Genomic DNA, 13748 nt, shown 5'->3' on the forward strand with positions numbered 1-13748 from the left:
AATGTTTCTATTATTTATAGATAGTAAAAATGAATCTAATCGATGTACTTTACAAACAAATAAAAGATAAGTATTCATAGGTATTTTCGGTGATTTTAAGCTTAAAATTGAAATTTAATTTTTATAACTCCTTTTTTCCCCATCGTATTTTTTATTTAAATTTGTCAGCACTTAATGTTCAATTTTTCTATTTACGTCTTTTGGTTTAAGTTTTGTACCTGTATGCACTGTATCGCTGTATTCGTGAACGAGAGCTTGCAACATATCAATCCATTTATGGTAATCTTTTCCCACCATTTCAACAAAATGTTTTCCCATTTAAAAACCTATATTTGTATCGATTAGGCAAGTAGCGGCGGACGCCGTCTCTGTGATACACAAGCTTAGGAGGATTGCTGGAAAGAATTACGGACTGTCGGGCTGTCATTTGTACATGGTGTATTGGAAAGTATGACCCCTTACGCAGCGTCCGTTTGGGTGCATAGGTTGGAAAAAATCGAGCACTTATTCAAAATTTAAGGAGTGCCCAGCGAAGAGCCTTAATTGTATGCAATGATGTTTTTAAAACAACCTCCTACGAGGCTACCACTTTATTGGGAAAGGCCCTCCCAATCGATTTAGTGGTGAAAGTTCCGGTGGCCATGTGTAAATTGCGAAGAGGCGGAGAGGCTGAGGTATTTGGAATGTGATTTCGAGCCAGGCCTGTACCGGAGCGGAACGGTGATCTCAATGCACTGGTTCTAAATTTCGAACAGTTGCCCGTCTCCCGCCTGCGTGGGAGGCTTTACTGCCTCGCGATGTAAGCATGGCAGCAAGAATGGCACGCCACGACTAACGGAAGGTCCTTGTATAGATTTATATAGTATCGGGGGGATGGTATGCCTCTCCTTCGTTTTTAAGGGCAACGGGAGCCCGAGTTCTCTCCAACCATGTAAACTTATATTTGTCTCGACTCAGGCCACCCTGGCACTTAGAGGTCAAGGGGAAAATAGGCCACTCACAAGCGGCGAGTCAATGTGGCAAGAGCCTCATTGTCGGGCCGTGTGGGAGTTACTTGATGCGGTTGCTTTATTCAACCGACATCAGTAATTTACCTAATTAAGGGAAAAGACTCCTACCGCGCTGCTGTAGGAAACTAACCGAGAGATATGGCTGACTATCAACCAGATTAAGTCTCCAAGTGCTTTAATGGTTTATTGGTGTTTAAAATTTAAAAAGACGCTTTACTCTAGTTTGAAGACGTGCTGGCATTTAGCGGCCTAGGCGTGGAAGCAAATTGCTGTCTGACGAGATAAATTTAATTATTGTTGAAGGGGTGCGCCTACCCGTCTTAGTGATATATGGCAAGTGGGCGGTGGGACACACAAGCGAGTGGTGTATGATACCACGCTTATTCCGCCCACGCTTTTAGATTAGTTGTAGGAGCTAGTTAGGACACTGGTCGCTAAACTGTTTTGAGACTCAGTAGCCGTTTGTGGCACAGACATCGGTCTTATGCTTTACGGTGACCGAACAGGATGGTGGCGGGAGAAATGCCAAGCAAACCAGTTCCCTATCAGTTGAATCTCAAAATCCCCCGGTTCTACCCGATCCGGGTAGACCCTCGTGTTGACCACAAACCCTCCCAGCAAAATTTTTTTAACAAAATTTGGGTTGATACATTTTACCTGCCCCATCACCCCGATTACGTTTTTAATCAAAAATTTTCCCGCCCCCCAAAAAACCCTGGGGGTTCCCCCCAAGTACCTCCGGACCCACCCCCTTGTTGAGTATCAAGTAACTCGGAATTTGGCGTAGAGTTCGTTTTGAATATTAATGAGTACAAGGAAGAAAACCATGGAGAAAGAGAACGAGTTATGTTCTCAAGAAAGTGCAGGATCCCCGGCGACCCCACAAGCTGGCGTTTCCAGGCTTCCCCCGACTGGATTAACACAACAGCGTGTCGCATATGTAAAAGATAAGAAGAGGGTATTGCAAATATCTTCGTCAGAAGAGGAAGGAATCCCACAGGTTAGCTTAAAGGAGTTGACAACAGACTTGGTATTATGTTGTTGACTCTAAAGAAAAATACCGGACCGGAGTTGGCCATGCACATCTCCCAAAATGAGCGGTAGCTCGATGAATTATACAAAAGTTTGAAGCATCTCACAGAATTACCTGCTCCTCTGAGGCTGATAACACAGTCCACTCAGGCGGAACCGGCGAAAGATCACGATATTAGTGAACTACCTGCAGGCGCGTTGACTTGTGTGGCGTTGTTGAAGATTCTCCCGCGACGATGTCTGATTGAATATTTAAATAGAGTAATTCGATTCGAGGACCAATTGAAGACTGATTGTGATACCTGCCACTTTGCAGATCTTTCTCGAGATGGCAAGGTTCTGCCAGATATAAACCAAGTGCTTATTGAAGGAGCAAATTTACAGCTGTTCTACGTGACAAGGCAGCCGACCTACAAGTAGATCTGAGGACACGCAAAGATAGGAAGGCTGCCGTCCACATCAAAGACATCGATGTGGACACAAGTGAACAAGAAGTCAGAGAGGCTGTAGCTAGACCGATCGGTGTTAATGAAGAGTTTCGCATCACTTCGGTGCGGAAGGCATTTGGCTACACGCAGAATGTCACAAATGTAACGACGTACAGGGCTGCTAATATCTTGATTAAGAATCGATTACGTATAAGGTTGATCCATTGTTGGGCTTAGATACAAGAAGAGAGTAATAGGTGTTATCGTTGCTGGTGTGTTGGGCACAAGAGTGTTGAGTGTCGGGGCCCAAAAGGACTGAGCTTTGTTACAATTGTGGCGGAAAAAGACACCAGATAAAGAGAGTGCTGAAAGCCAAAATTATGTCTAAACTATGCGAGTAGAGATCACCGCAGCGGAAACGTGACGTGCGGCCTTGCTCGTAATGCTTTCTTTTCTTTTCTTTTTCCTGTTTAGCCTCCGGTAACTACCGTTTAGATAATACTTCAGAGGATGAATGAGGATGATATGTATGAGTGTGAATGAAGTGTAGTCTTGTACATTCTCAGTTCGACCATACCTGAGATGTGTGGTTAATTGAAACCCAACCACCAAAGAACACCGGTATCCACGATCTAGTATTCAAGTCCGTGTAAAAATAGCTGGCTTTACTAGGACTTGAACGCTGGAACTCTCGACTTCCAAATCAGCTGATTTGGGAAGACGCGTTCACCACTAGACCAACCCGGTGGGTAATGCTTAGGATAATATTATTCAACGTAAATCACAGTATACTCTCTCACGATCTGGTGAGAGAGGTGGCTAGAAGTCTCTATGTGCTTTTTTAATTGCTATAGAGCTGAATTGATATATGGCAGCCAGGAGCGATTGGTGTACCGATGTGATGGGCGACGTTGCGGTACAGAATGTCAGTGGCAGATTGGGATGCCAGTTTTTCTTAGAGGTCCAGGACTGACTGCCCTCGAGTTGTCGAATGCGGTATTCATTGTTGCTTACATCAGACAAAATTGTGACTTAGTCGAGTTTGAAGAACATATGACTATGTTACACGAGGTCGAAATAAGGTCGCCTAAAAAGATCATCCTGATGGGTGATATGAATTGCAAGTCAGTTGTTGCAGGCAGCCGGTACAGAAATCGAAAAGGCGAGGTGCTAGCAGACCTAATTCAAATGACAGGGATGTTTTGTATCATTGACCACACGCCCACTTCGAGGAAAGAGGTCATGCTTCTGTACTGGATCTAACAATCCTTGATGGGGTCTGGAATCATAATAAATGTCACTGGAGAGTCTTAAGTGAGGAGACCGCAAGCGACTACTTGGCCACGCTTTTGGAGACAGACGATGTATTGCTTCATACGGCCAATATCCAGAGACCCACTAGACTGACACAAGCGCAGGTGGGTAAAGTGGTCGCGAAAAAAGCGGATAAAATTAGTGACGCCAGACCACTCAGACAGATGTTCTGCAAGAACTGATAATCCAAGAGATATCTGATATTCCAACTACTGATAGAGGATCTAAACATGCATAATGGTGGTCTGACAGCATAGAGACGAAGAGACAGGAAGTGCAACGACTAAGAGGTGTAAACAACGTCTTAGGACGACCGGGGGAAAGGCCTATGAAGAGGCAGCGGTCAATTATGTGAATTATAGGCATTTTATCAATTATGACATTAAACAGGCTAAGGCTGAAAAATAGCGTGAGTTCTACAGAGACTTAGATGCAGACCCGTGGGGGCGAGCTGATCAAATAGCGATGAAGCGTTTCGGTAGACGATTGTCCGTCCTCACGGAAGAGCAAGCGAGTGAACAAATTGACCAATAAGAAGAGTCCCGGCCAATATGGCATCCTGGCGGCGGTTTTGAAGGGTTTAATGTTGAAAATGCCATGGAAAATGACAGATGTACTGAACTACAGTCTTGAGAACAAATGCTTCCCGAGTTGTTGGAAGGAATCGCACCTGGTCTTCCTCCCCAAGCAAGCTAGAAAAGATCAAGGTGTCGAGTATCACCAGTTATGTCTTATTAACAATGTCGGCAAATTGGTCGGAAGGGATTGCTGGCATCCCACCTAAGTTGAGGAGTTGGAGGCGGGCGTCGGCATCCATCCCAACCAATTTGATTTTAGCCAGGTGGTCAACATTACAGGCAGTAACGAAGGTGGTCAATTGGGCGATCAAGACACAGAGGACACGAGACAGAGGACATGGATGCCGTTGTTCATTATGCGCGACATACGCAATGCGTTCGGTAGTGTTTCGTGGACGACAATCATGTCTGCGCTTCGCGACAAAGGAATCAGCGGCTACCTGAGACGCCAGGTCGGGGAACATTTCAGCGACCGTTGGGTGATGGCTAATAGACAAAGAGGGGCCCTGCGATTTCAGCTTTCGGCAGGTGTGACACCGGGATGAGTATTGGACTCATTGCTATGGCAACTGTCATTCGATGGTTTTCTTCGTCTTCCTCTGTTTGGACGGTCCTGAGACGATTGTTTTTGGTGATGGCATTACCGTACTGGTTAGTGGGAGGACGGAAGCTGAGCTGGAGACATGAGGCGAAATGAGGCGCTAGACATGATTAACACTTGGATGCAAAGCCTTACATTAGCTCAACACAAATGCGAGTACACAACTCTTAATGGAAGGAGAGTGGTGGGACAGATAAATCTAAAGCTAGGCGATCAGCCTTACAGTTTAAGAACTACGTAAAATACTTGGGAATTTATACAGACAGATCTTGTCGCTTCATTCCATGTAGTCGAAGCGTGTTGCAAAGCCGAAAGTACGTTCAAGGCGCTTAACCAGTTGCTGGCAACTCAGGCTGGCAAAAAACGAATGCTGATGTCCACCGTCACGTCGAAGTTGCTTTATGCAGCCCTAGTGGGGCGGACAGCGGTTGGAGTGAAAAGGAATTTAAGGCGGTCACAGGGGATTCATAGACACACCCTACTTGGCGTGATTTCAGGATAAAAGACCGTATCCTATGAAGCAGCCTGTGTCATAGCTTCGGTATTTCCTATTGACCTACAGATTAAAGCACGGACCTTAAAATATAATGGGATGGACAAATCAGAAATCGACGTATTGGAAGACTAGATGGAGGACAGGAATCAGCTCGGCATGGACAAGGAGGCTTGTTAATGATGTGGAAGCGTGATCGGCTAGAGGTCATGGCGAGGCGGGTTTTTATATCAGACATATGCTCACTGGCCATGACACTTTTGAGGAGTATTTATTTAGATTTAGTAGGCGTGTATTCGCCAATGTATGTTTTGCTTTGGGATTGACACGGCGGATACTCTTTTTGCGTGTGTTGCATGGAATGGTCTGCGGAATATGCACGGTTTGTCTGATTTGAATATTGATAACTTGGTTCAGTACATATTTTCTGCGGAAGAAAGGTGTAGGGCGTTCAACGCGTTTTCTACGGCGGTAATGAGGATTTTCACGGGTATACTAGCATTTCAGGTAATTAACATTAGCAATTTTAGTTTACACCACACGTAATGATAATATGAATTTACTAAACTACTGAATGTATATCTATATATATTCAGTGTATATTGTATACATACGTATATATATAATAAAATGTAAATGTTCATTTTTTCAAAATCATAAATCTCCGAACGTTCTTCATCGATTGCTTTGAAATTTTAACACAACGTTGCATTCGAATACGCGCTTGTTTTTATATACCTGCCATTTATGCACCTAAGATGTCACACCTATGGCAGGTAAAAATATGCTTTTTTTAAAAAAAACAGCGCTATCTGTTGGACGTAAAAGCAACACGCGCTATACAAAATATTTTACGATTCCATTTCAGTGTTTCCGACACGTGTGTTCGCTGCAGACTAAAAAACTACTGGACCGATTTACTCGCGAGGAAAAAGACGAAAGGAAAAAATCGGAAAAGTGAAAGAGGGAAAAATTGAAAAAAAGTAAAAGAGAAGAAGGTAAAAAAGGTAGAAGGTGAAATGGAAAAGGGGAAAAGGAAAAAAGGGGAAAACGGAGAAAAGGAAAAAAGGGGGAAACGGGGAAAAGGGAAATCGGGGAAAGGGAAAAAGGGAAAAAGAATTGAAAATGGAGAGCTAAAAAGAAAATTTGAAAGGAGGAAAGAGGAAAGAGGAAAGAGGAAAGAGGAAAGGAAATAAGGGAAAGAGAGGGAGGAAAGAGGTAAGGGAAAGAGAGGGAGGAAAGAGGTAAGGGAAAGAGAGGGAGGAAAGAGGTAAGGGAAAGAGATAAGGGATAAGAGAGATAAGGGAAAGAGATAAGGGATAAGAGAGATAAGGGAAAGAGATAAGGGATAAGAGAGATAAGGGATAAGGGAGATAAGGGATAAGGGAGATAAGGGATAAGGGAATATGGGAAATAAGGGAATAGTGGGGTGAGAAATGGAAAAGGGGTGAAAATGGGGAAATTGGGGGAAAGAGAAATGGGAAAAAAGAAAAATAAGGAATATGGGAAAAATTAAAGAGGGGAGGGTAAAAGGTGAAAGGGTAAAAGGAAAAGGGGAAATTTTGTGAAGTTCCGTAATGTTCATTTTGTTAATGTTTTATCAAACTTCAATTGTGTTCATTTATATACTCAAATCTAGCAATTGTGAAGCATTGCCGGGTTTGCTAGTATGTATATATCTGCTAGTATGTATGGTTGTGTACACACACAACTGATATAAAATACAAATACAATATTGGTATTTACAATTTTGTATTACATCGATCTGTAGTTAGTCAGTCACTGTAGTTAGTTAATTTTTAGATGGCGCCACTGAAAGAAAATAAATAAATTAAAATTATAATCTAACTTTATATAATAAATAAATATAATCTAACTTTCTTCTCTTCTTTTTTCTGTTTAGCCTCTGGGAATTATCATTCAGTTATTACTTCAGAGGATGAAGGAGAATATGAGTGTAAGTAAAGTGTAGTCTTGTACAGTCTCAGTTCGATAGTTCCTGAGATTTAATGCCAAAATACATGTTAGGTTCTTGTTAAGTACACAGTAAATGATATACGTAAATTACTGTACTCAAAAAAATTCTGTAATTTATTTTAGTATTTTATTATTACAGTATCACTCACTGTATTATTTTAATGATATTATAGTACAACGAATGGTTTTAAAAATAAAAAATATGTACTGTTTATTTTTTTATTTCATTGGTGCCATCTAACAATTAACTGACTAACAACAGATCGGCTGCGGGCATCTTCTTGAAAAGTTACCAATATTGAATATATTCAAATGTTATTTAATTCATTATTTAGTAATAAATTTAATATAAATATATTACAAGTACTTACTGGTACTTTGCAGACTGCTTCTCTCTTTCTTTCACATTTTTTGAAAATACTTCTAATGAAAGCCCTAAAATACATGTACAATAAAGTTGCCAGTAAACTGTTAAAATTTATAAATTATCCATATATATATATATATATATACTTACATATATCAGGAAGATTCTGCCATTATAGATAGTCATGTTTTTTAATTTAAAAAAATTCATACAAAGATCTAGAAATGTTTTGTTACAGCTAGCTAAAAATTCTTGCCAGATTTCTACTTTAAAGGTAATATATTATACTATAGTATGCTATACAAAAAATTTATGGATGTAAATTACTGAGGAAAATTAGTTTTATATGCATTTTATGAGTCACATGCAAAAAATATGTCCCAGACCTGCATATCCAGTCATTTATGAGGCAATTATTGCTAAAGCTCTGTTTACAATTTCAGGCTTTTTAGATAATTAAAACTGTACTGCTTTTTTGTACTTGTTTTTTTAAAGAAAACTTTTATATTAAAATTGATTTATTTATCATTATAACATTTATTACATATTTTTGGATCAATTTTCTTTAATAAATAAATAATTACAATGCAACAAATTTCAAATTAAAAAATTGTGGTTGTTTTTAAATATTTTAATATTTTATATCATCATTTGGTATATCAAAACATTAGTTTCATTAAAATGTTATAAATTCATTGTAAAAAAATTACACCTTATTTTTGAAAGTCAGTTGACAAAGATAAAGGTTTAGGAGAAAAATTTCAGAAGATCTCATTACCAATAATAAACTGATGTAATTGAAATTAATAAATTCAAATACATTAAATATAAGTAGTTAATGATTACATTAAACTTATAAATAAATAATTGTTAATTTATTGATTTAAATATTATTTTTTTAAATATTTAAACTAGAAAACTTGGAATTATTTAAGCTAAAATTAAAAGGACAATAGATAATTAATGAAGAAATAAACAATCAATTCAGTATAATATTTAAAACTTTAAATTGTAAAATGAAGAATCAGAAGGATTAGTTTCAAGAAACTGTATAACCATTGGAATGGGTGGACAAAACAGAAGAGGTCGTGACAGTAGATATGGGGAGTGGGAGGAACTTAACATTGTTATTTATTTGACAATCCCAACTCTGAAAGACTAAAAAAGTTCTAAAAAAGTTTTGAGAATAGAGATACTCCAAACACGTCCTTTTTCAATCAAATGCTCAATGATAATTACAACATAGGAGGGTAGAAGGTAACACTCAAATCAATAACCCTAGCGGAAATATGAAATACTGTGACAATTTTAGCATATATTTTTTTATAACATTTTGAAAAATCTAAAAAAGTTTAAAAATACTGTACTCTTATAAAAAGAGTTACCTTATAATAATCCATCTCTTCAAAATAATAAATTTGTAATAAACAATCTTCTTTTATTTTTATCAGTACAGCTGTGTTACACTTCTCATAGTTATAAACAGCTTTCATTTTTACCTGTTCAACATAAGAATCTCCCTGATGCACAATTCTCTCTGTGCCAGAAAATATAAATGCTGATAGAATGAGAAAATATTTAGTAGTCCATCTTTTCTACTTCTAAACACATAATTAAAATACTGGTGTCTTAAAAAATACTGAAATAGTATTTACCATTGAACTGAAAGAACATAATGTAATAATTATTAAAAATTAATAAACAATCTCACTTATTACAGGCAAATTGTAATAGAACCATCTAATAAGCTAATGAAATACTTATCTGATGCATCTAAATATGACTGAAAATGCATTCAGGCACAAATTACTGAAACACAGACATTGTACAAGAGCACAAGAGATACAAGAGCATTATCTCATACCTCATCTCATAGAAACACACACACATACAAAGACATCAATATTCAAATTTTACACATAGTACATAAAAACAAGATCTCAGTACATTTGAATTAGTTAAAAGTTACTTCACTAAATTTTACAAAAACAACTTATTGAAGAATATATGTATATATTATTTAAATGTGTACTATGGGGCTTTATCCTATTTAAAGATAGTTGCTATTTATATTTGTGCTAATGATGATGACCCTAAAAGAAAACTATAAAATTAGCTCTGACAGGTTCCCTCAGATAATACTTTCTGTATAATTTAAATCAATTTTTTTTTTTTTTAATGTAAAAGCTGCTTCTAGTTTATATAATTTTTGAAAAAGTATTATATATTTTTTAGAAGGTTAAACCTAAGTAACTGAACCCATTGTTGGTTAAAAGTAAAATTTATAATGTCACAGAAAGGAAAGAAATGGATTCATTTCATTTAGTTTTTGAACTAAATTTATATACAGTTTTGCAAAATACCTGTTATAATAATTAAAGAGATGATTGATTTGAAAACAAACACATTTTTATTATGGAAAGACATTAACTTTTAACTATTCTTTTTATATTATAATTATCAATAAGTAGGCTGTTTATATCTGCGCACTAACTAGGAAACTTGATAAATAAATAAGGAAAATAATCCATAAGTTGCTTTTTTTAATAAAAAAAATTCCCTTTTTAATGAAAACAATACCTTTTTAAGTAATCCTCTTTCTATCAGTATACTGAAATACAAACAGAATTAGAGTATTTGCCATGACATACAAAGATTACAGTTCTACAATGGTAATTATGTGTATTACATTAAATAAAAACTACCTTTTTTTGTTAGTATACTAGAGTAAAATCTGTTTAAATAGAATAATAAGAAATTTATTTTGAAAAACTTATCACACTGAGTAAAAACTGAGCACTCATTATGAGATCCTTTATCCTACTATTTATTTATAGCCTTTCACAGTCACCACTTGCAAACCACACATTTGCATAACCACAGAAGTTGCTTTCCTGTAGATACAAATACTATTCCGCATTATTAAAACTTCTTGGTGTAAACATTAAAGTGAAAAGTTAACGATAAATGTAGTTAAATATTATGACTTCAAAAAGGTGGTAATGAATTGCATAATTTTCCCGGTTATGCTGGTCAAGTTATGCATTTCAGTTCAATCAATTTAATACATTTAATTGAATTAAACATTTAAATCCATTTTGAAGATGCTCAACAAAATAAAGTAACAAAAAAATGTTAATATTACTATATTTGCATCATAACCTTGAAAAAAGTCTTTTTGAATTTTTAATATTCTACTTATTAAAAAAAATAATCCCTAAAATTGATTTTAAATAAATTAAAGTCATAATTTAAAAAAATACCTTTTTTTAAATTATGAAGTCACACACACACACACACACACACACACACACACACACACACACACACACACACAAAATGTTATCTGACAGAAATTAGGCTTAAAAAACATAATCTTGTCAGTACTGCAAACAAAAATTAAATGTGTTAATATGAACTGGGGTTGTTAGAATTTCTGTAAATACAATATGTATTTTTTTTTACATGTTAGCAGCAGCAGTGTGAATACACTTCAATATCAAATTGTAAACTGTAATAGCAGAATTAATTTATACTTTTTTATCATTTGATACAAAGGATATCTGATAAAAAATATTTTATTTCCAGTATCTTACTCGTATAATACAAAAATAGGTTAACTAGCAATGCTGTCAAATGAATAATAAATAATCATTGCAAATTTATCTACGTAAATATTGACAAACAAAATTTTTTTATAATATTACAATCAGAAGCACACTATGTACTTGTATGTAATGGAAAGAGCAAAAAACGCAAATCTGCTGTTTGAAAATGTTATGAAAAAAACAGTTACAATTACATATTTTCCAGTAAAAATATTTACAACAAAACTGGCTAAAAACAATTAGTAACTGATTGGATTGAAGCAGCATATGCAAAAACGACTCTTGTAACTTTTGACGGTTTTTCCATAGAGAAAATCTGATGTTGACACCCCATTACCGTGTACTATTAAATTACACATACACATTCTTTTAAAATTAAAAGTACGTAAAACTTTATTTCATTAATAACTTCTGATATTTTTCTATTTTATTGTTATTATTGAATATTATTTATTGTAATTTTTTTTTTTACAATCAGAAATTAATAATTATTAATAAATCAATATATTTAAATAAAAAAACAAAGTTAAAAAATAGGAAATAAAATCTGATTCGAAGTGATGTGCTTACCCCTTGTAACATCCAAATATTTCATAAATGAAAATTTGATTTGACTATAACTCTGGAACCAATGAAAATAAGTACCTCTTATAATATATCATTGAAAAGCTCTCAATGACAGCTTATTTTACTGTAGTTAACAAAAAGTCCAAAATCCAATTGTTTTGATTTTTTTGGACACCTTTGGTTCAGTAGGTTGCAGTCGAAAGGGAAGGTGCACAACTAGATGTTACAACAGTCCTAAATCCAAAATTTCAACATCATACTGCTAATCGTTTTTGAGTTATGCGAGATAAATACGTACGTACAGACGTCACGCCGAAACTAGCCAAAATGGATTCAGGGATGGTCAAAATTGATATTTCCGTTGAAATCTAAAATAACCGAAATTCTTCGCGATCACAATACTCTTCCTTTATTTCGCACAAGGAAGAAAATATATGTACAGAAGCACCGTTGCAATGAACACATTTATACCTTATGTAAATAAGGTAATAAATGATGTATGTATACTATAAATTATGTATATGTAGATAAGCATAGTGGTCACCATGAAAGATGGCGCTTGTATTTAAGCTATTGCATCTCAGTAAAAAAAAATCGCACAATAAAAATGAAAGTATTGTCGGAAACTGCAGTTACTTTTGCGCTAACTAGATTTGGCTGATTATAGTAACCGTCATTCGTTTCAAAAATTAGGAAAAAGCGGAAATTTAGAAATTATAGAAATTTAGAATGCGGAAAACACGATTTTTTGTTGCACTTTTTTGAGATCATCAACTTTGAATTAATCAAATCCGATCAGGATAAAAATGTTCTATTTTTGGCGGTGGATTAAATAATTGTTTCTCAGTTATTATAATTAAGATTTAGCCCAAAACTACCATTATTTAAACATACAGGACGTTTTTTACGAGACAACCTTATTTTTAGCTTCAATGAATATTTTACGGGGAAAATGTTCCTTAAATTTTATTATTGAAACAATTTGAATAAGTTTATGGTATTTTGAAAATAAAGTAATATAAGTTTTTAACTGAGGTGCGAATTGTATGAAATATCAATCAAAAAGTACAGTCACAACTACTAGTTGTGACTGTACTTTTATTTAGCGTGCTTCTATTGGTCGCTATATCTACCAGCGACTGGCGGGCATGATTTAATAATTTAACAGATTACTTCATTATTCGTTAATGCTATAAATTATAATTTTTGTAAATACTATCATTATTATTACTACTGTTTGTGTTATTTTCATATATTTTTATTTTTCAACTATTCGCAATATTTCTATCAAAGACTCAACCGTATAAAAAAAATAATAGATTGCAAAAAGCCATTAAAATTATATCAATAAACATTATTATAACACTGAAATTTAAAAGATTCGTAACTACTTCCACATCATTTATTTTTAATATTTTACTCCAGTTGTGAATTTTATTTATTCGGACTTCTATGAAAGAGTTAAGACCCTCAGTTTAAAATTATACAAAAATTCGTAAAAATTGTTTGTAATGATTACTCAGTACTCAATATGTAAGTCGTTCCGCCAAGGCTTCATCCTCTTCTTCATTGTTGTCTGAAGTATGAAAATCACTTTCGTCAGAATCTGATTCCTTAAGATTTATGATGAATTTTTCTATTATCTCGCATAGCTTCATTACGAAAATCCTCTTCGATATTTTTTTCTGTATGCAAAACGCAGTTTTCCCAGTCCTCTGCCGTAACGTTTTCTAATTACTCATTAATTAATTTCTCAACATCTGTCAACTTGAA

The 13748-nt window shown here is 35.2% G+C and overlaps 1 protein-coding gene across 1 annotated transcript in view; it reads right to left on the reverse strand.

Moving 5' to 3' along the window:
* Window positions 1-10281, reverse strand: part of LOC142324471 (modular serine protease-like) — a 59802-nt gene extending 49521 nt beyond the window's left edge. Inside the window, exons 1-2 of the mRNA XM_075365296.1 lie at window positions 10164-10281; window positions 7805-7868 (exon numbers count right to left, since the gene is read on the reverse strand). Coding sequence (XP_075221411.1) covers window positions 7805-7868; window positions 10164-10227 — 128 coding nt within the window. The 5' untranslated portion in view covers window positions 10228-10281. The remainder of the gene's footprint in view (window positions 1-7804; window positions 7869-10163) is intronic.
* Between the last annotated feature and the right edge of the window lie 3467 nt (window positions 10282-13748).

The sequence above is a fragment of the Lycorma delicatula genome, chromosome 5, assembly GCF_047948215.1.
Source record: "Lycorma delicatula isolate Av1 chromosome 5, ASM4794821v1, whole genome shotgun sequence".
Classification (NCBI taxonomy): Eukaryota; Metazoa; Arthropoda; class Insecta; order Hemiptera; family Fulgoridae; genus Lycorma; species Lycorma delicatula.